This window comes from Anopheles maculipalpis, chromosome 3RL (genome assembly GCF_943734695.1).
Source record: "Anopheles maculipalpis chromosome 3RL, idAnoMacuDA_375_x, whole genome shotgun sequence".
Taxonomy (NCBI): domain Eukaryota; kingdom Metazoa; phylum Arthropoda; class Insecta; order Diptera; family Culicidae; genus Anopheles; species Anopheles maculipalpis.
In genome coordinates this window covers 8,588,832-8,612,414 of record NC_064872.1, presented here as the reverse complement: position 1 = coordinate 8,612,414, position 23,583 = coordinate 8,588,832, and the positions used below count along the sequence as shown (strand labels likewise).

The following is a 23,583-nucleotide window of genomic DNA, read 5'->3' as shown; positions in this document are numbered from 1 at the left end:
AACGCTCGTCCGAGCAAAACTAATAGCTAACACGCGCCTGGCTTTGACCTGTTAATTTGTTCGACTAAAAGTTGGTCAAAAATAGACTTACCTTCTTGATTTCTTTATCGAACTTTGTGGCTTAGCCGCTGAGTCTAGTATAATGTTCATCATTGTTAGGGCTGCAATTACTCTGGAATTTGTTAGGAGAACTGCATCCAAGAATTAACCAACACAATCAACGCGCTACAGTTTAAGGTTTAAATAGTTTAGCTTACACTTTATTAACAACGAAAAAGATAAAGAATTCGCCACTAAATAATGAAGCGGACTTCCGCACCGCAATAGGAATCATGGAATCACGCCGCCCATTTCGTTCGATATTTACATTAAGCTTCCTTTGCCCTTTCTTCACCGCACATAATGATACACATTCTACACCTCAACAATCGTCGTATGGCGCACCCGGTAGCAACCGTTTGGCAAAGCGATCGGATCGATCCATGCATGCTGCTCAGCATCCATCCTCAGTTATGATTATGGCCAAAGGTCAGTGGGCTTGGAAGGTGTTTCGATTTTTTGCGCTCGATCAGCTCGGCCAACGTTTCCCGGTGCTGCTGATGGCTAATGTAGCCAAGCGAACCGGACCCTACCGTAACACCGTTCGGGCCGTGTATGTAACCGAGCGAACCGGACCCCAGCGCAATGGGACCATGGTTTTTGGTCAACAATGGCGATCGCTGATGTTCGTGCTGTACGCCGAACCGTGGATTAAAGCTGCTCAGTACCGACGGTAGCTGCGGTGGAAGCGGTTGGCTAAAGGACGTACTGTACAGTGGATCGTACGGCGAAGGAAACTTGCTGAAGTAGGACGTCGTCGGATAGGGTGTACCGGCCGGTGTACGGAATGCACCAGAACCTTGCAGTAGCTGCTGCTGATGGTACTGATTCCGTTCCTGTTCCTCCGCATGGAACTCCATCACGGCGTACTGCTTGAGGATGCGACCATCGGCAATGTAGGTTTCTTCATCGCCCAAACTCAAATGATTGCCAGTGAGGAAGGGAAAGGGCGAACCGTAGTTGGAGTACTGGAACAGATTCTCATTAAACAGGGTGGTCGGTTTCAGTGGTGACACTACGCGCGAATGGCCGTGACTGTACGGTGCGATCGCTCTGTGGGACGAGGAACCGTAGAACGTTGATGGAGACGTGTACGTTGAAGGGAGTACGGTCGGGCGGGGAAAGTAAACGGAGGAGGGATCGGTCAGCAGCGGATCTCTCAGATCGATGACGAGGCGCTTCTGCTTGATTCCTTTCGCCGATACACCGCTGTGGTAGGCAAGAACCAAAAGGAACAGGAGAAAGCATGTCGCTAACGGTGGCTGGGAATAGGGAGGAAAGTAAAAGGTCTTACAATTGAAGGTCGCACACATTAAAGAGAGAACTGTATGTGTGCCTATGTGTAGGGGGGAGGGGATGTTGATGGAGGAAAGAATTTAAAGAGGCATTATCGAGTATATGAAGTGGTCATGATGACGCTCTATTTGTTCTTCACCTGAGAGTAATGTGAGCGTCGAGTTATATTTATACAGGGGTAAAAAACTTCAGCACAGTAGCTCCATGAAATAGCATTCGAAACCTCTTCTTCTACTTATTTTTCTTCCAAACTCAGTCAGTCAGTCCTCACTACTGGGTAACGGTCGGGATTTAAACCTAAAACCTGCCCTTTGAAGACCGACGCCTCTGTCGCCATTTTCTTACAGACTTCAACATCCAATATCTTAAGAGAGGAGACTGCTCATCCTGGGTGGGTGGTGCTTTAGTTCGATGGAACCCCCAACACGTATACGATTTACTGCTACAAAGATACTAGACTCCTGTGAGGACCCTAGGCGTCCGTCTACTCCTTTTACCATTAGATTCGCCACTGGTTCGATATTAAAAAATATCTCTAACTTTAAACGATCCGAGTTCAAACGGGGTTTGGTAATTGGTTACCATAACATTGTGAATTGTTCGACAGCTTTCGTAAATCATTCTCAATTATTTGACTAATATCGGGCTGAGATGTAATCGAAAAATTCAAATTAAATAACGAAATTTTCAATAAACGCCGCCAGGGGAACATTTAAAAAAATATATGAATGCTGCAATCCCATTGTGGAACTTTGCAATCACATAATGGAAGTTTGCATTCGACGAGAGGAATTTGGCATAGCGATAGTGTAAGTTTGCTATCAGTTATGGTTAAAAAGCAGTAATTAGAACAACTTTTTTTCATTTCACTGGTTTAATAGAAGAGTAAGAAACGCTCAGCAGAAATTCAACTATATGATAGCAATTTTTTCCTTAATTTAATGTAAGATTCCACTATATGATTGCAAAGTTGCCCAATAATGCCCAATGTATGTCGATAAAAAGTTTATTTCTAGTGAGGTAAAAATCCATTTGAGATTCTAGCTAAACAGACCTTCCGTCGAATATTTTTAGCATGTCGTATTTTATATACAATCTACTGTATGTTCAATTAAAAATATAGATCAGTGAGCAGAAATCTTCGTGAGAAAACCTCATACGGATACGGATAACTCAACCATGCTTTGTGTTATTGGATGTTTTCCGTACAAATTCAACATTGCATTCGTATACTGCACCAGCAGCGCTACGTTTCGATTTTCCAAGTTCAGCTTAGTGAAGCGAACGATTATTGACAATCATTTAATGGTCTCTATTGTAAATTTGACGTACACAAAAAAACACTATATTTGAAGCGCATGACGTGCTTCCACAATACCGTAACTAATCGCAGAAAAAAAAAACCCCATCGCAACAGTTCTCAATCACCAATCGATCTCACTTTAAGCCATCATCATCATCGTGCCCGCTGAAGACACACATCACTATTTTCACATCTTCATTTACGTCCGATTGGAAGCGAACCGAGATGCCGAGATGCTGCACTTGACTTTTGCTATCTCTTCGATCCATCTTGTTGTAATGCAGCACCCACCTGTGTGAGGCACAGTCAAGCCACCGCACGCTCGTGCTTCGCCGTAAGGCTGTTGTGGTACGCCAACCGGCTTACCCACCGGCTTGCCACCGCAATTACGTGTAATGAGGTGGTTGTTATAGAGAGATAGAGGGAACTGCGAGGGCACGATACGATGTGATCCGGATGGGAATTCTTCGTTGCCAGCCATGCAAGCGTTGTAGATGGGTGCGATACGTGCTTTTTATGGATGTCCGGAAAGGAGTGATCGAACGAAAAAAAAAAAAAGAGGGAAGAACGTCACATTTACTGTGTCGCCTAATATGGCAGTAGGGAACATTGTCTAGCGTGCAGACTGTCACAGTAATCGCACGACTACAGCAACATCAAATTCGTTATGCATTCGATTGAATATCCACGGACTGTGTTTGTGTGTCCTTGAAACCGTTAATGCGAAAATGCATGAGGTTCCAAATTTGCTCAAATATTGCTAAATCGAAATTTGGATTGGAAATGAAAATTAGCGTACCACAGCAGTGCTCCAGTTTCAATTATGATCATAAAATTCGTCGCTCCCAAAGCGTGAAGGTAACGAACGATCGTTTTTGCAAAAAAAAAAAAAAAAAACGATCACCATTTGCCGCCACCCAGCAGGAGAGACCTCTGACCATTGGCAACGGCAACCGTTGGTCCAGCTGGAGCTAGTTGTCGCGTAAAATTGCGTGCCCGACGATGTGATTAACTTTGATTGACTATTTCAACACTGACTTCCAAACCGCAAACAACGCCGGGTACTTTCGCTCCGGATGAAGCGTCCCATCCCAGCGCAGTGTGTGAAGTTGCAGAACGCACATGCCCGCCGGCATCTGGCAGCAGTCATGTGTGCTTGTTGCGGAGTCAATTAAGGTTGGTGGAAAACAAAAACCCGACGCTGGACGCTGTCGGTTGCTACTTTGTGCAAATCCTTTCAGACACGGCTAACGCGTCGGTGAGATAATTATGGTGACCTGCTCGCACATTTGACAGCGTGCGAGGTAACGGTGTGCGGTGGCACGATTTTTAAACGCTACCGAGAACGCACCTTGTGCGTGCAACTCGGGAGCCACGTCCACCGCAGATCGTGACGTTCGAAGATGCATCGCTTCTTCAAAATCTAGGTCAAAGATCCCGCGCAAGAGCGAGCTCGTACTAATTGAGTAACTCCTGGCGTTGGTCCTGGGGTTCAAGCTGGTGGTTCATTCATTAAAACCAAGACACATGCAAGCGTTCTTGGTGACTGAAAACCACTTTCCCTGCGTTCACAGTTGACCCACTCGGAATCGGATCAGATCGGCCGGCATTGGTCCCGCATCGGCTCGAAAGTGATTCAGTGCCCGCCACGAAAGTGGGCCAACGTTCGTTCGCATTGCGTAATGGGCGATTGAATTTATCGCACTACGCACCACCGGCCAGTTTTGGTGCTTGCCCTGCCGTATCCCTTTGGCTCGTTTGGCGAAAGCTGCCAACCTGTGCAGAACACCGTCCCGAGTGGACGATGAATGAATGGCAAACAAACGGGTACCGCCGTTAAAAACTGCCTTGCGTCGTGTATCTGGATGACCGATGATCTGGACTCCGGTTTTGCAGACGGGTTAATCACCGGTAGAGTACACGCAGCTGTCAGACCACCGGTTCTTGCTGTCTGGTATAAGGTGAATAACCATCGGGCATTGTCGTGAAACGGCGACCTGTCAGCAGGTTTTACCTTTCGTACAGCTTCCAAGCCCCGTCCACGGTGGACGAATTGCAGAGAAATGCAGCTGACGCAAGCCGACTTTTCTGTGCACTCTGTCCTCTGACACCCCGAGGACGATGGAGCCGATGTTTTCCAACGATACGTTCCCATTTGAAGAACCGATCTGCAAGCGCGTGCACATGGACATTCAGACATAGCGCTCAGTGGGAAATGTGTCACGTAAATCACCTCCCGGGCAGGGTAACTTTCAATGCGTTTCTTTGAATAACAGCCTGGTCCAGCTGTTGTAAGGTTACGTGATAGTGAAAATGTGTGCATAGGCATGATTTTCTAATTCTTTTTTTTTTCTTGTCGCTCTCTCGAGCCTTTGCTGTCGCTTTATCTAGTGGTGCTGCTGCTGCTGCTAGGCCACCACACCCAAAAGGAGGACGGCGCGTGTAGATTCTATTGCAAACCCCCGACGAGCGAACGGTCCGGTGATATGTCGCGCCAAGTGCGTAGAGCATGCCCGAACGGGATGGAAGTTGCTGGGCGGGTTTTTCAGATTGCGAGCATTAATTACATTTTGTTTGTTTTTCACCTCCATTCGAACCCGTTTGAATGCAGCGTCAGCAGTAACAGCTGTGATGCGTGCAGAATGAGGAGTGTTGAAATCGGGGATTTGAATGCATATCAATCATTACACGAATCGAACGTTACATTAGCACGGGGAGTGGGTGATTTCGACCAGATTAGCAACAATGTTGTAGAATGATTGACATTAAAAACACGGGAATAGTGTCAGATCGATACAAGATTTAATCAATCCAATTGATTAGATACTATTCATGTTAGGTGACTGGTTGAAACATGATTTTTCGAGAGGTCTTTTATGGAAGTTTTTTTTAAGTTAATTTGATTAATAACGCTGTGTTTTTGAGACTTCATATTAATTATCAATTTGTTTCATATTGAAAGCTTTTGGGACTTAATCTCATTATGATATTATTAAAAGCTTTTAGCAGCATACTTCACTGATGTTTTTATATTATTGCTTACGACCTGTTGAACTATGAAGAATCCTAGCGAATAAGTTATTTTATTTTAAACGTTTCAAGAGGTATATTATTTAGTATTTCGTATTCATATTTGCTTTACGGCAAAACACGTCTTCTTGGACGATGATAGGCCCGTGTGATCAAAAAATCACCAGTAGATGAAATTCTTTGAACGGCGGGGTTTCTTTGTAGATGATGTTTTTTCAGCTCCGAAACGTTTTCTACTTCAAGGTTTTTATTATATGAGGCTTGGACGACTGTGTCAAATGATTAGAAGAAGAATCTTCCACCGCGAGGTACATTAATAGTAAAGCTCCTTGGACGACATCTGTTCACAAAAAATAATTTGTATGATTGGGAATCCTGGATGTAAAGGCATCTTAGACGACAAAAAAGGACCCTTAGTTGATGTCAAAGTATTTTTCACATCAGATTTAATCCTTAAGAGGTTTAAGTAACGCATTTACATCCAAAAAGTATGCTTATCTTCTAATGGGTAACAGCATTTACATAAAGATGTCACCAACTTTATGGATTGTATCTTCAAAATAATTAGCTCAAGTAAAATTGCTGCCCGGGATATTGAATTCTGTTCGAAATGTCTCCCAAAACGCTGGATTGAATATTCTACAATAGATAAAGTGAAGTCAAAGATACGACAATAAATGTCTTGGCTTGCCATTCCCATGGTTTGAGTGTAAAAACAAAAAACCTTTCATGCTAAGAGCTACCTTTGTGATAAACAAATAATTTGGATCAAAAATAACAAATTTGTTTGATCTTTTTTTTCCTGCAATCAATAGACACTTGCGTTGGTTCTTGAGGAGGGAGTTGAAAATAGATACTTAAAAATCAAAGGCGAATGGGTCTAGAAATGTGTGATACCTTTCAAGGATCAATCTATTTTTCTAATTCGATTGCTTGCTATTGCAACCAGCTATTAGTTTTGAAACATGCAGACATTCGGGTTAGACAATATCAAAATGAAACATTATGTCCAAACAGGAGTACTTATTTTTCTGATCAATTATTAGAAGACATTTCATTATTCCATTAACTCGATATTTTTATAAAATTTCGTAAATTTTAAATTCCCGTACTGCCTCAAACTTATTCCAAGCACTAAAATGTTTCGTGCTTCGGAACATATTCTAAGTGGTAAATTCCTTACTCACATGGTTGTTGCCAATTACTAATGGGATGCAACAATGTATCGGCAAATTGTAAATATCATCACCACACTACACACATTCAGTCCACAACATACGTATCGATTCACCTTCAATCGATTCAAAGCAAACAAAAGAGCCCTAATATTTACGACCTTCAATTATCCGGTCGTTATCCAATGATAGCTGTTGCAACACTAGAACACCGCCACTTTAAAGCCCGAATTCCCCATTAAAGTAAACCGCCGCTTAAGGGACTTCGTGTCGGGCGCTCTTCGTGGCGTGCCGGGTGAAAATATTGCCGTCAAAACACGATAATGATACAATGTAATTCAAGCCGTCCCCGGGAGGTGAATCGATGATGAAAAATAATCAATATTTTCGATCCTTCAAGCGCACGGTTCAAACGGATCATGATTTTATCGCGCCATAAAATCATCGCAGCTAAGAGGAGTTCCCTAGTAGCTGGCGGGAAAAACCGTCCTCCATAGCGTTGCAAGCAGCACTGCATTTCCATCTCTTTTCTAGTTGTAAATTATTTTATCGCCCTATCGTTTGACCGCAATCATGAGCTTCCAGGCAGATCAGATAAACGGGATGCCAGGCCAGATCGGGACGGGATGGTTGTTGATTTGTGTTGGTCTCGCCAGATTGCACCGGATTGCAGCGAATCGCGCATCATTCGCGTTTCCCACGAGTGCCGCCCCACTTGATGGCCAGTGAGGCGATAAATTGAATTATCGAGCATTCTGAGCTTTCTGTATTGGAGCATTGTGTTTGTTTGGGACTGGTGAACTGTGATGATTATTCATGCAGCTGGCACGCCTCAGGTGCTCGGGCTTCACTTCGCCAGTTCCAGTAGCGAAGATAAATCTTCGAGCGAACCGTGTTTATTTTTTTTCGTTCGTGACCGACCTTCTCCTCGGTGGAAGAAATTGCTAAAGCGTGAACAAATTGGCGAATCGCCCAATTCAGCCGCTTGTCCGACAGCTTCATACTATCGCCGTTATAATTTTCGTGTTGATACGGTCGCACGTAGAAAATGTTTCTCTTTAAAGGTTAAATCACCGTTACGAAGGTTGTGACGAACTTTTGCTGCGTTGGAAAGAATTTTCAAATCAAAATTCATATTTTTGTCACGCCGAAATCGGCCACGAATCCAATCTTTAAAGCATTCAACCACATCACACTCATCTCGAATGCAGCAAGTGCCGCCGTTTGAGGTTGTTTGAAGGACTTGTTGGCAAAGCCCAATCACCACGACTCTCCCTCGGACCGGTGTTATCGAAGGCTTGTCCTGACTCTCAAAACGTGCGGAAATGGCCAAGGAAAGCGCAGGCCTCATCCTTTACTGGAAGCAATAAAATGTGAAGCGCGGCGGTGTGATGATTCACGCACGCTGTCTGACACATGCGACATTCCGTCAGCCTTCGGTGCGTGTTTGGGAAGCCATGTTAATTGGATAGATATTCGGTTCGAAATACTTGCTGCAGGTTGTATTTTTTGTTGCCTTTGCTCATGTTGAGAGGAGTGTTGAAAAAATTATCCAATTCGTGTGATTTGTGCTTCGCTACGCGACAGTCAAAACTTGTGATTTGTTTACCATTCCGGATGTGTGCTCGATTTCCGGTTCTTTTGATGGTTTCCTGGTATCTGGGGGAACGTAACAATGCAGCAAAGCAAATGCTGTCGCATTGGGATGTACTGAGGGATGTCTTCTGGTACGTAATTTAATTACATGATGAACCGCGCGTGTTTGGGTGCGTTTTTCTTTGAATTCGGGAAGATACCAAGAGAAGTTTTTAAGGAATTCAATTAGCACCTTTGTGCGTCGGAAATGATACTCCCATCTGGGAAATTGAACAAGAGGACCACAAAGAAGTTCTGATTTATGAACAGTTTATTTTGAGCTTCTTTGTAAATCCGTATGTCCACGACCAATATTCTGGACAGTATACCTCCTACCAGGAGAAATAAAAGGAATATGGATTAGAAACAACACTTTGTTTTGCTAACTTTAACTTGGAGAGTTCTTGGGGGAGATTTCAGGAGTTCAGAAACATCGACATACATTGCTGTCCTGTTATGTCATATTTCACAACAGAAATTGAACTTCTGGGTAGGAGGATGAATATTGGAAACAAGGCTAATCCCCACGAGGTCCAACAAGTAGCGATTAATCCCTCGAAAGTTTATGGCTGAGGTCATCATCAGCGTCAAACTACCTTATGGTCTAAATTAAACGATGTGGATGTAAATAATGAATGGTTCAAAAAGATTGTTAGTCGGAAGATTGTAAGGATCCTAATAACAGCTGACGATCACCAAAATATCATCAAGAACAAACTTTATTTATTCACCAGAGTCATTCAACAAAGAGACAACCCATCAATCTGACCCTCACAGTAAGTGTAATGGAAATTCCTTTAAATATAATTTGTAGAACCAACATTTTCCCATGCAGCTCGCGACTTTCAATAAATTCAACATCACTGTCGTTAGTGGTTCTTACGATGGATTAACGTGACAAATTTAACATCCCTCTACCTACATCAGATAGCTCGACTAGACACCACGGGTCTCCGGTTGCAAGTAATTTGGAACAACCGTTTACACGACCGAGAATTAAATATTTCAACCCTCGCAACCGTATCTCGTCTCGTCATCAGCATCGCGATAACGCACCTCGGTTGGGTGGTAAGTCCAACGAAAAGGCGAAGAAAAAATAAATCGGGATATTAATAGCACCATTTTGGCGAACTTTTGGTGAACTTATCCCAATCTTTACATCTTCGCTCGCTCGAAGGTGTCCTTTCACCTTCCATCTGGTGCTGCGTGCATCAGGTTCTGATCCATTCGGTCACGCAACATAAGTGCAACACTCAAATTACACTCCCCCAGGGGGCTCACCTATAGCACGGCCAACAAGTGACACTTGCATCGTACGTGCGCTGGAGCTTATGTGTCATGGTGGTTCGGATTGAAGATAAAATCCACCGAAAACCTTGTCTGTTCACAGGCAGGCCCCGACCTACCCTAAGAGTCACGAACCAACTACACACACACACACATTCACAAGAAGAAGCTCACAAGGGATCGGAAAGCAATACCCCACACGTGATCGCCGAGTAATGCTTGCAGTCCACTAGGTGTCGGATGCTGCTTCCATAAACAGTTGAGAGCGTTGAATATGATTTATGAGCGACTCACGACCAAAAGCGATGATCGGTCGGTGATGATGGCTATGCGATAGCTTTATACGCCTTTTCCTCCATTATGCTATTTGTAGCAAAATGCTAGTGTCTGTACACGGGAAGGTGCGATTGGGACATGTTTTTTTGCTTTGCTATTGCTTTGCTGATGTTCTATGTGAGTTGTCATGTTTTAGTTTCTTGTTGCTTGTCATTGGATCTATCCTTTTTTGTGTTAAAGTTACCATTATGACGTGCCCAGCGAGATGATCAGGATGTTGGAAGGAAGATGAAAGACTGTCGGCAGCTGAGACAGCAGTAGCAGTAGCGATCTAGACCTAAAAGGACTGGATCTGGATCGAGAGATGGTGTAAGAGTTCCTCGTGCGACGAATACCACTGTATCACTTGATCATGAGTGCGTAAAGTTGCATTTCAACAATCAAAACAGGATCGATAAGGTTCACTTTCGTTGGAAATAACTCGACCACTCTTCACTGCGGTTCATTTTCTGTATGCACAAGTCGTTATCAAATCTAGACTTAGAATCACTTATCACACATCAACACATTCTCTAGAGGAAAATAACTGAATCACTGCTACCCTTTTCAGCTGCCCGTTTAGAACCACTGTCCACTATAAGAAGTGGTAGTCTAAGCTCTTCACTTCACGTGCACGCGAGCCCGCGCTACTAAATGCTAGTACGTACAAATTTGCACTGAAAACATCCAACCGAAACAAGTTCACTTTATAATAGGGTTGTGAACCGCTCGCTCTGGCGCCTTTTGCTCGAGATTTGCTTCTTAGAGTCACCCCTTCCTTTCGACGACGATGCCGACGACGCGCCTATGCCTCCCAAAACATCGTCGTGCTTGCAGGATCGCTTGGCGGCAAAGGTTCGCCACGATTGCCACCACGAGATGGTGGCTGGCTGGTTGGTGGTGGTAGATGTCTTTTGTTTTATTTGCTCTGATCGTGTGCCACTGCCGCCCGATCTGGTGTACGAAAATCCGCCCTTAATACCACCTGCTGCCACATGCACGTTCTGCACGGGCGGGTTTGCTGTGGGGCCATGGGTAGGATCGGGTCGGAATATGTAACGATCAGTCACCGATCGGTGGCTGCTCGTACTGTTCGGGTTCGGGGCATCATCAAGATTCGTCAACCCGCAGTATGAGTAAGCGCAACGAGCGATCGAGAGTTCGTCGCTGGCGATGCATTGAAGTCTTTCCATTCATCGTCGTCGATCGCCGTTGATGGCAGCATTTTATGGGTAAACTTTTATTTTGCACAAACCTTTTGAACCTCGGCGCGGCGAAAAAAATGTCAGGGGGGCGTTTTCATTACGAAGAAAAATGGGCCGCCTTTTTTTGCACGAAACGAAAAGTTTTCATCACACCCGGGTGTCGTTTCCGAAGCTGTTGTTCCCGGTTTCGCCGTTGATCCTTCTGTGGTGAGCTGTTGTTTGGGAAAGACAAATGATGATTATGATTATGTTTAGGCTTTTTTTTTTGTCTTAGGCGAAGGCGCACGCTGGCTGTGCTATTTTGGGACGATTACAAAATTCACAATTTAGTAATTTCAGTTTGGAGACCATTTAAAGGTCACGCTCACTTTAACACTTTACGATCCGCGGCCAGTCGGCTTTTCCGTGCGCAGTAATAAAAATGGCAGTCGGGATTTAAACGATTATATTCAATTGGCGGATCTATCCGTGCTGGTGCTGCGAACAGATGTCTGAAGAGTGTCTTTCTCTCTCTTTCTTTTTTATTTGACTTTATCTTGTGCGAAGCGATGTTTTCTTAAATGGTTATTAGATCGGTCAGTCGTACAGCCTTGTGTCACGCTTGGGTCGTGTAATGAAATAGATACAGAAGCAGCTTCATCTGATCTTTATGTCCATCCACACCCATTTTGTCCACAACGCCAGCACAAATCCTAGTGCATCGAGCGCTCGATAGTGGCGAGATGGCTTTGAATAATGACCCATTTATGGCCACAAACAGAAGCGTTCGCTCGAGTAAAAGGGTTTAGGGTTCGAGGGACAAAAAAACACAACCCTTCACGATTTATTACCTCCTTGAGGCTTTGTGATTTGGAGCTGTTTGGATTCAAATGGAGGGGGAAAAAGCACCTTCATCTGTTAATCGTTTCTAACCATCAAACAGTCGTCGTGGCTTGTCGCTGGGTCGAAAAAGGGCGTCTGATGCGTTGTCCAGTGCGTGAGAGCAAATTAAAAGACACACACTCTTGAAGATCAACATTTTTTTCTTCATGACGAGATCAGTGCTTTGATGGAGATATCACGTAGCATCGATATGATTGTGTGTTAGGTCACGGACGGAAGTCTCGATGGAAGCGCCACAGCTTTTACACTGCTAATCAATCACCACAGTGACCAGACAGGTTGCAGCAACGATGCGAATGTGATTGAAAAGAATTAATCGAGAGAATGTGCGACAATTGGCGTGAAATATGTGCTGCTTGAACACATTGTGTGAGAAAGGAATCCCGCGCCGTCAAGGCAACGTGTGTGATGTGATCGGATGAGAACGGATTTTGTTAAATTGGTGAGATTTAGAGATTAGACGACCGAAGGAGGTTTTATAAGGGTTAAAATGATTGTGTAAAACATTGTAGAATTTAGACATTGTAAATACAACTATCAAAAACTCAAGAACATTTTACAAATTGTTGGAAAAACAATGTGTTGAAGCAATGATTGAAAAAAATCAGGTCTATTTTGACTAGAATTTTTTTTTATTATTTTAAAATTACGGCTTTGTCAACTGAGTATTTTTTAGTACATAGTGCTTACGACAAATTATATGAAGCTGTGGTTCTCAGCACATAAACAACTGAGTTAATATTTGTCCAGTTTATGGCTCGCTTTACAAAAGAGACCAAGAGCCTGGCAGCAAACTCCAAGAAAAACCCCTCTTCTTTTATGCTACACGACCTACCAGGTCACGCCAGGTCAACGAATGCTTTACTAGACTAACTGATGTCTCGTAGTTGAATAGTCAGTCCTCACTATAGGAGAACAAATCCTAATGATGCTTATTCCATGAAATAGAAACAGACAGCCATCCCACTTCTACTTCTACAGAATCTTTTTCAGAAATAGATTTTAATTAAAAAGCAGAAGAATTCGTTGACTAATGTTGTGAAAAAAAAAGTTTACTTCAAAAATTTGAGGGCACATCTTGCAAGGATTCCCACACATCCCATGCATGTTCATATTCAAGCTATAGGATGTTGTAACCTGGTAATTTCTATAGTAGGAGTAGAGCATTTAGACGTATCCTATTAGCAAGGAATTGCACAACATTGGCAATTCTCAGAATTGTTGCAGGAATCATGTCAAATAAAGAAAACAACTGTTGCGTCTCCGGATGCTTTGACTGTGTACCATACATAATCCTCACTATTCCTGACCTTTTGCACCGACACGTTGCTAACTGCAAAGATGAACAAGCTAACAGCAGGGCTTATCGCTAGCAAAGATTATATTCACCCACTTAAATTTCGGAGAAAATCTTTCCGCCTGATTAAGAGTTAATGTTGCGTTCAGTCTCAGTACAGCCAACGAGCGTGTTGTGTACATACGACGAACGACAAATGAATATTGATGAAGTTCGCCCCCCACACACACAGCGCAGGGACTTTGACTCCGTCTGGTTAAATTTATGTAAATCGTGTTATCACCACTTTTTCCGAACACGGGATTTTCTTCGCGAATTTTTTCCTCAAAAATCTTTTTGCTTTGAGAAGGAAAAATCATCCCACTTCGATCGTACCGGATCGCACCGGATCGCACGCCAAAACGTAAACAAACAATCAAAACTAAACTTAGACCTTAGATGCCTTAACACACATCGTCCCGATCTAACCTCGCCTGTTGGGCGTCTTTTCTCCAAACAACAAATGAGCGAATTGTCGCCGAAACCTTGCAAAAGCAATTAAAGCTTTCGCACTAAACGGAAACCGGATTCGGTTTAGTATCACAAAATTGGCAACTAGTGGCCGATTAGATTGAATCGTTTGTTTTCACGTGTGCGACGGCGATATACCGATATTGTAGTTTTTGTTGGCACTGTTGTATTGATGATCGTGCGGGCATCCATCCACACTGTTCGTATCGTGTGCGGGGCGTGGTAAAGGTCATCGGTGCCACCCGCGGGTGCCACCGTGTCTGGCACATGGGGACTTTGGGGCGACCAAATCCCCTTCGCTCAGGTGCAACGGTCAACGGCGCAGGTGGTCGTCAGTGGTCGCGTTGTGATGGCCGTGGTTAACGTTACCGAATCCGATGTGAACAAATCGTTCGGCACCAAATTCGTCCAACCGTGTGCTGTGTTTTTTTTTTTTTTTGCTGCGGATGGTTTGGTTTTTTTTGGAGCTACAAGGTACGGTAGCAGACACCGGTCGAGGCTGTAATTAATAAAAGCGTTCTATGAGCGTGGAATAAACGAACGAATGGTGGAGATTATCGTTTGAATTGTGATTGATACGCATATGGTTCTATTGCACAGTGGGAATGTTGCATAGATTCTGGTGGACACCTTAGGCTTTGTAAGACATGCAATATGTCTTGATCTTTGTTTGAGTATAAAAACCTTTCAAAGTAATCGGAAACAATGAACCAACTAGGAGGATATTTGGAGATCAAATGAGAAAAATTAGGACCGAGTGAACGAAATTGATGACTGAAGGTATTTCTAGGTTTTCGCAAAGACAAACATACTTTTAAATTTAATAATTGAATTTTTGTGGTTCATTTTTGGCGATAATTATTTTTGGTATTTGAAGGAATAATTTTCATATCAGAAAACTCGGACAGTAATGCAATATGCCATCGGGAATTTAAGGTGATTGCTCTTTATACAGATAAGCCTTATAATTTATTCTATTACAGCATAGTGGCAGCAGAGGCCGACAGTATATCAGATTCATTTCAATTTACTAGACTACATGACCAGACTGTACCAACAATTATACAACAATGGTGTACAGCAATAACGAACAGCTTTTATGCATTTTTTGAAAGTTTACTTTGGAGTTTCTAATGCACCTTTTTCATCGTACATCATTTGTCCAGCTCGGTGAACATTTGTCTCCAACAGTACTGGTTCGTTGACTGTTTTATGGCGATACGTCTGAGGCGTGTCTCTAAGTAAGAAAAAAAAAAACAAGTGCTCTCACAGCTCTGTTGTCTCGCCTAGCTACAAATCTGTGCTCTTGTAAATGAACTTCAAAGCCCCAAATAACCCGCAAAATAAAACGGCTCACTTACCGCCGCGTTGCCTAGTGTTGCTGTTGCAGAAGGCTCTCTTTCGCACATCTAAACCATCACCAGCTCGGCAAGTACTTTCGCACAGCCCAGTTTAAAGGCAATAAAACCGACTACTGCACTGCCGCACTTGCATCCGATCATGGCAAGAAGAATTTATTGCTGCGATGAATCCGACGCGACAGAACCGCAAACCGCAAGCCTGCCACAACCAATGCACCGCGCGTCTGGTACTCGCGACTGTTTGGCATGTTTGGCGTTTAAGTTTTTATTTTAATTCTTCACCCATTTGGATCACTTGGCGCGGTGTTCATCCGAGCAATCTAATTTAGCCATTGCCATCGCCAGCGTTACATCTCCTTAAAACTCTTAAGTCCCTCACCCCACGGTTAGATACTGCTAGAACCGGAGCCTACCGGCCGGTGGGAAATATGAAGTCACGCCAGTTTGTGCCGAAGTGGACCAGTTTTTGCTGTTGTTTTCGATCGTTTGCTTTCGATTGCCCAGCAAAGGGTATGTTTTGTTTTGTGGAGCCGCCGGACCCACGACGCTTATGCAGGTCACATCATCCGTGCGCTTGGCGATGACGATGGACGCGTAGCCCTCCCGGACGCCCCTAGGGCGGTATTGCAGCCCTGGACGGGACGGGTCCAATGCGTCTATTGGAGCGCCTTTTTTTCTCTCTGAGCGCCTCATGCATATGACCTTTTAAGTCTTTTGCCGATCCAAAAACAGAGACCATTCGAAGAAGAGGGATGACGATGATGATGATGATGGTAGGGCCAGTGACTTCACTCTTGCTCTCTCTCTCTCTCTCTTTCTCTCCCTCCCTTCCTCATCCCTCTCCTTATTGACCAACATGTTAAGCGATCTTGTAAAACCCTTTTATTTGCCATATAAACACACCACAACGAGAGAGCGTCCATTTTGGGGTCACTCGATCGAAGGGATGGATCGCTGGAACTGATCCGCAACAGGGCAAAGGGCGTTCACTTTTAAGCCTAGCCTTGTGTTGGGGAGGAAAAAGGGAATTAGAAAGAAATTATGAACTCTCAAGGTAACACTGTCAATTACTGCGCCCGAAACTATATGCCCTTCGCCACCCATTGTGATCGAGTGGATTGTTTTTTTTCTTCAGCTAGTTGTGCGTTTGTTAAACGGGAGCGACAACATTTTAAAAATTCGCTCCCCTCCACTCTTGGCAGCCCTTTTGACCGGTGGGTCAGTGGGTTTCGAGTGTCTCTCCTGTGTCCTGCTTGCCCACTTCGTGTCTGTGGATAGGCAAATTTGTACGATTGTGCCTTAAAGTGATCGCACATTCAGCTTGCTGTCGGCGTTGCTCCATTCAAGCATTCAAAGGGACAAGCAGAAAATGGAAAAAACAAAAATAAAACACAGTTGTGAACACGTGTTTACTACGCCGAAAGGTGGGTAAATGGATATGGGAATCGGTTTTTGCGTGACTTAAACCACGGGGTGCGTGTGTTCTCGACCGGTTGACACTTTACCACTTTTGCTCAGTCAGTCGGACAAAAAGTGAGATGACAGTGTTTGGCAGAAGGATTAGCGGGAACATTACGTATTACAAGCGTTTGTAGAGCTTTTTTCGCTTACACTCGGTTTCCTCAGGGAGAGAAATTGCTAGGGAACACAAAGTTGTACAGTTTTTATCGAGCTACACGAACGGACCGAGAGTCTAATGGAAATAGTTCGTGTTAGGGAACGATGTTTTGTATGCAACCCATTTTATTCAGCGTGCTGAAATAGAAAAAGTTTGTTGAAACGTGGAACCCAATATTGTTAACCTGGAAGGAAATGGTTTAAGGGTGAAAGGATATTGTTCAGCAGGGAGTAACACGCAGACTCCTGGGGTCGTGTGTCATGAAGAAACTTTTCCTAATATACATCCGGTCTTCCTTATTGTTTGTTTTAGTTTTTGTATGCCTTTATGCTTGACATTTTACTTTTTATCAGCTCAAAGCTGTAAGCTTCTTTTTCTACTTTGATGGAACATTTTATGTTCCAGGTATAAACTGGGCTACTGAACAGCTATTTGCAACATATGATAGTTTCCACTTGAAGTAACTACCGTCCTGGTGTGTTTTTAAACTGTAATGGAACCTTTGTTGTGTGAAACGATACAAACTTTATTATGTGGCAGAATTTTATTGTAAATTTAAATAAGTTTCAGGACTCCAAACCAATGTCTAAATGAAAGCTCTTCAAGTTGCATTAACTCTTTGCGTTCATTCCTTTTTACTCATTTTATTAATTATTTATTCATTTATTTACAATAAATTCAGATGGTACAATGTCGTTTGATTCTCGTGAACATAAGGCATTCCTCCTTACTTTTTGCCTTGTCTCGGACATACTAGGCTCTAATTCTATTGTTTTGTTTTGTTTTTCGATTTTTCTACATACTCGTAGTAAAAATATAAAAAATGGACGAATTTATAGAAGTACTTAGTTCTTTTATCTGAGTATGGGGCTCATTAGCAGGGCTTAAAGTAAGATTGTTTTAAATTAGATTCCTCTGTTTTTAATTAATGCTCAACAGAATAATATTATGTGTATTTGAGCGCTGTTAAAAAATCGAAGAAAATATTTAAATAAAAACTTCATCTCTTATTGACGTCCAGTGGTAAATATGTTGGACCTGTAGCCACTCTCCCAGTCTAGCAATGGCTCCCAGTAAAGTATTAATTACTTGAGAGTTAAATAAACACACTATCGTTCTGCACCATTACCACGGAAAAGAGCTCTGCTGCAATTAGTAAGCTTATTATTGCTTTATTGATTTTTAATATTTTATTCCCATCTCTGCTTCGCCTGAAATTGGCGACATACTATTGGCACAAGTTGCTGCTCCCCCCAAAAGCAAAAACTCAACCGACTACAGCATGCGATCGTGGTACGCTTAAATGCTGATGATGCCGAAACGGGGTTGAAAAATAAACACCCCAAGAATCGCAAGATAAACATCGACAGTTTTTCTTTTCAATTTACCATAAATAACAATATTGCGATCGAATCACGCCAACTCGGCACCATTCCCGGATGCGGACGAGCGACGGGAGAAGTGTTTTGGCACGATTGCACTCTTGCTGCATCGATTGCACCACCAGGAGGGAGGGTGTTAAAGTGTTGAGAGCAAAAAACATTTAAAGAAAACAAAGCTGTCCGTTGGCAATTTAGACCGTGAGGGATGCTTTTTTTTTAAAGGGTACCCATCGTCATCTTTCGGTGGCTAACAAGTGTGTCGGAATGGATGTGTTGTTTCATTTCCCAAGAATCTGTCCAATGTGGCCCTCCGAAAGCCCGACGCGATGGATGCACCCGTGCACTAAATGGCGACTGTCATCGATTGCTCCGGGGAGAAGGTGAAGAATGATGATAAATTATTAATTTGTCTGTAAACCTTTTGCGTTCGGTGGTTGCACGAGGGCAGACTAGATCAGCCGTGACGTTGTAAGTCCTGGGCCTGGCGTTTAGGCGCCGACGGAAATGTGTACTTCAACGGAAGCTGCCAGTAGATGGACGAATGACTGCTGTAAGACACTAGCGCTCGCGCTCCATCTTTTTCTCTCTCTCTCGCTCTCTCTCTTTCCCTCCCATCGAATCGCTTTAACAGCCCTTGAACCTTCGTCAGCATGTCGCCTACGCCGTAGACACAGGTGCAAAAACAAAAAATTCGACACGATTTTCAACTTTAAGCCGCCGGAACGGTGAGGGAAAGTATAACGGCGGTAAGCAGCGTACGTAGACGATGGGCAGACGTGTGATGAAGGATGTGTAGGAAAAGATGCTTCGGAACACTAAACATCATGGCACGAACGGTTGTGTAATTGAAAATCGTTATTGATTTGGGTTGCTTTTAGGTGGGCGAAGGAATGTATTGCACGAGGTAGCTGATTTCTACTTTGTTGGATGAAGGTTTTTTTTTCAATTCATTCAATTCAATTCGTCAAAATTTCGAGAAATGGTGTCATATTTCTATTTTGCATTTAAAATTCTGGTTTTCTATGTGATGAGGGTTTTCTTAAGGTTAATACTGGCATGACAGTATCTCGCGATTCCGTTAGACGAATTACAGAAGATAAAGATTAATAATGAAATGGCAAACTCGAAATTTTCTCACTCCGCAGTAATGAACAGAAATTTCTTCACTTAAACATTTAGTATATTACATTAGTAATTCGCACTAAAATCGTCAAGTACTTTTGGTCGAAAGTAATAGTTTATACGATGAGCATCAGCGCCATTTTCCCATTCGGCGAAATTATCCTCAACTAGAATTCAGAACAGCAATAAATGCCAGATATAATCCGAGCTTAATTCGTCTTTGATGATGAACTTGAATGTTCTCCAATGAATAAGAATTTTTATAGCAAAAGTCAATCAGTAGTACGACGACCAGTGTCACCTGTCACCTGTGACACATACTAATCTAAATTTCTTAAAGTTGTGTGCCTTTCATAAGTCACCAAGGTTTGTTTTAATTACTTCGACGACATTCTCGTCTAAAACTAATCCAACTTTTCAATGTTGCTACATGCAACTAAAAAAAAGGCATCCATACACGCCTCATGTTCACGACTCACTTTCACGCTTATCAGGCACTGCGTGGGAAACATTCAACGCAAAAAGCGCTCACGAAACAAAACACGCGCCAGATAGTTGCTTGCTTTTGTTCTGGAGGAGGGCTGTCCTGACGTCGCATCCGCACCACAAGCACGCTGGTAGTTAATGTGATGGTGCCTGCAAGCAAGCGTGCAGTAGTGCCATGGTTTTGGACGCACCCATGGTAATTTGCTGCTTCATTTAATGCGACATCAATAAGATACCGATCCGGTGCTTGGTGTGGCCCAAAATTGTCAACCAACAAAACCACACATCACTCACATCACGTGGCGAGCATCATCCAAAAGCATGGCTACAAAACTTTGGTCGTTACCTTGTGTTACCATGGGCAACCCTTGTATGATAAACTAAAGATTAGTAAAAGCAATATTTATGCTCACCAGTTAAGACGCTGGTTGCTACCGCGACTACGAGAAACTGTTCCATACGGTGGCTGGCACGCTCGCTTGATCTTGATTTCGGACCGACCGGAACGAAATACGGTGTTGCATCTTCCCGACCGCCGACCAAACATCAAACGCATCCGGCTACGCTTTCGCGTTGCTCTTGCAAAGCTTGTTCACGGTAATTTAGTGGCAAATCTTGATTGCCAACGATGTTATTATTATGCTCAGCTGTGACGCTATGATATTATTCGCGCCCGCGAAACGGAATTAAATCCGCGGAGGTGGTTTATTTGGGTACGTGTGTGTGTGTTTGTTTTGCATTGATGAAACCACCAACAAAATGGGCGATTTTGTTTTGCATAAAAGAAGAAATAATGAAAAAATACAAATGGTGGTTAATGGTGGCAACAAAACCACACAAACGTGTGCAAAAGGTTGTGCAATAGTAGCGAGTCAACAATTAGTAATTGAAAAATGGCAAAACAAGAGGCCATAGTGAATGAGTTTTATTTATATGGTTTTGGTAAAGTTCCCTTTTTTCAAAAACAATGGAGCACGGGTTTGGATGGCATTTATTTCCATGCTAGTAGCAATTACTTTCAGACTACCTCGTTTGATGTGGTGCACGTTCCATATACGTAAAAGCATATTTTTTTATTAATAGGGTAGCGGTTTTGATGAGTGATTTTTATCCGTTTATATTTACATATGCATCCTATTTTATATATTCAACTTGCTGCCCGTTTTTGCCACCCATGACTCACTGATTAAATCACCCAGCAACAAAAAAATGGTGACGTATTTTGTTATTACTTTAAAATAACTTTCAAAAAGTAATTTATAGTATTAAGAACATAATATTTTAATAAATCTTAGTTGAAACTTTCATACTATAATTAAAAAGTACTAATATTAATTTTAAAGGCTGGTTGAATACTTCTAAATAAGAAAATAAAACAGGCGTAATACGTCTGTAGACATCTAAATATTCATTTTAGTCCACAATGAGCATCGAACGACTGTAATTGTCCAGCTATACTAATAATAAAGCCTATGCTATAAGTTTTTCATTGCTATAAAAATACTAGTAATTATGGTTCTCTGACAGGAGCTTTATAGAACCTATCTACTCTCATTAAAGAAACAATTTTAACCCTAAATAGGTTCTAACAGCCTATTAAAACATAATTAATATAAATTCTCCAATATAAAATGCAAACACTGGAATAATTGTAGCATTCACCAAACTCCCTAATCTCTTCAAATATTACCCAATTGACGGGTCCCATTAGGTGCCATTAAAATTAATAAGCTCCAATAGGAAACCACTCATTTTCCCACCCATTTCGTTTGCAATACTTCGGTGGTACCCTTTTTACCCAACCCGTGCGTCGGTCGGTAGCGTTAAACAGTTCATAAAAATTTGAACACCCGTACAAAACCGGACAAGCCCACCGAAAACCTGACTCTGGCTGTGTCACGTCCAGATAATGAGCACATTAGCCGAACCGAGATCTGCTGCTTATCGGGCGAGGTATTAATAAAGTGAACCGTCCCAGCCGAAGCTTGTGAGCGGTGTTGTTGTGCAATGGGGACGGTAAAGTGATAGAGACTGCTGGTTTAACGAACGACGTTCACTTTAGCACCGTTGAGACGAGCTGGTCTATCCCTTACGCACACACCGAAGGGTGGCTGGAGCCCTTCAAACCTGATCGGGAAAGTTCGTTGATTTATTCTGCTTAATTGTAGCCAACAACGGAGCGCGTGCGCACGTCGACAGGTTCATAGATCGGATGCATGCACGCGATCTCGTGACATCGTGGCGTACCTCCGCTACGTCACACCTTCGATACGTATGGAAGGCTTTTTTTTGCTGCCCTTAGGGCACAAACGCACCACCTTGAGTGGCCTTCGCCATTGTCAAAGTGATCTTATGATCACTACAAAACACCTTGATCGCGAGGTGCCGTGACAATATCCGAAAACTAGCCCATTTTTCAACCGGACAGTTGACGGAATTCTATGCCTCCTGTCTGTGCCATCACCTATAAATGGTTCAATTGGACGCTTGAGGCGATGTACGCGGTGGCACAATATGAGAAGCGCGCCAGAGGATGTGGTGGTACATTAAACTTTCGGCGGGAGAGCCTCTACCGGAAAAGCACGAAGATGCCACACTGTTTGCAATCGACGATCGGTGATCGGTGACCGCTAGCGAAGGTACAACCACTAGAAGCAAGAGCGAGAGATGCCCATTACACATCGGTGGTCAACCAAAACGACCGTGTAGTTCAAGTTCACGCACCGCGAGTATCGCTTTCTTTGCAATGGTCTGGCGTACGATTGTGCAACAACTGTTGGATTCGTCGAAGGAGCGCAAAATGAATTATGGAAACATAAAAAAATGCTTCGTGTGTCGGATGTGATCTTGATCTTCGGTTAATTGCTGTAATGTGCCATCAACAAAGAAGATCGCCGAGTGGGGGATAACATAAACAATCCCTCCCATTGGGTGGGAGTGTTGCCGAAAAATATAAACTGTTCGTTTAGTGAGTTGAAAAAGAGATATTTCTACTGAGCGTAGAAGAGATAGCTTTGATATTTTTGGTGGTGATGAGTTTGCTGACTGTGGAACTTTCAACGGATATTGATGTAAAACATTACATATGTACATTTAGCACAGTTGATCTTTGGCATTGGTCAGTTTGACCGACGAGAGATTTTGTAGGTCAGTAACTCCAAAGACTTGATCGTTCAGAACATTACATTGACAGTAAAAATTTGAACCAAGGTATTTCAACGACCTCCAGGATCGTGTCGGCCATCGAATATCTTGCTAGACTTTTTTAAAATCCTTGCTACGGGCGAACCTGATCCTCCTGATGGGTCCTGGACCGGATTATCATTTTACTCAAGCTTATTCAATGCCTTGCTGATTCTTCTAATAATAATCCTTCGCACCCCAAATAAAATTGTAAATCTAAGGGTTCATCTAAGCTTGGATTTGAGACAGAAAATTTAGGAATACAAAAACAATTAACGGCAATTAATATTACATTAATATGAACTTGTGGACGCTTGTTTTATGACTTGAAAAACATATTACTACATTTCTCTTGCATCAACATCTATCAGAATCGTGCGTTACTATTATTCCAGAT

General features: G+C 42.9%; 2 protein-coding genes across 2 annotated transcripts in view; one reads left to right on the top strand and one right to left on the bottom strand.

Moving 5' to 3' along the window:
* The window catches only part of LOC126564457 (elongator complex protein 3), a 244,733-nt gene that overhangs the window by 123,076 nt on the left and 98,074 nt on the right, over positions 1 to 23,583 (top strand). The window lies entirely within an intron of this gene.
* On the bottom strand, positions 507 to 2,967 carry LOC126560374 (uncharacterized). Its single transcript, XM_050216335.1, has 2 exons — positions 2,902 to 2,967; positions 507 to 1,361 (listed from the first exon to the last, which is right to left on the bottom strand). Exons 1-2 carry the CDS (start codon positions 2,965 to 2,967, stop codon positions 507 to 509), a joined length of 921 nt encoding a protein of 306 aa, XP_050072292.1.

Coding starts and splice junctions, on each gene's coding strand:
- LOC126560374 (XM_050216335.1), bottom strand. CDS start 2,967: ATGGATCGAAGAGATAGCAAAAGTCAAGTGCAGCATCTCGGCATCTCG. Junction 1,362..2,901: donor CGGTTCGCTTCCAATCGGAC/GTAAATGAAGAT, acceptor CCCTATTCCCAG/CCACCGTTAGCGACATGCTT.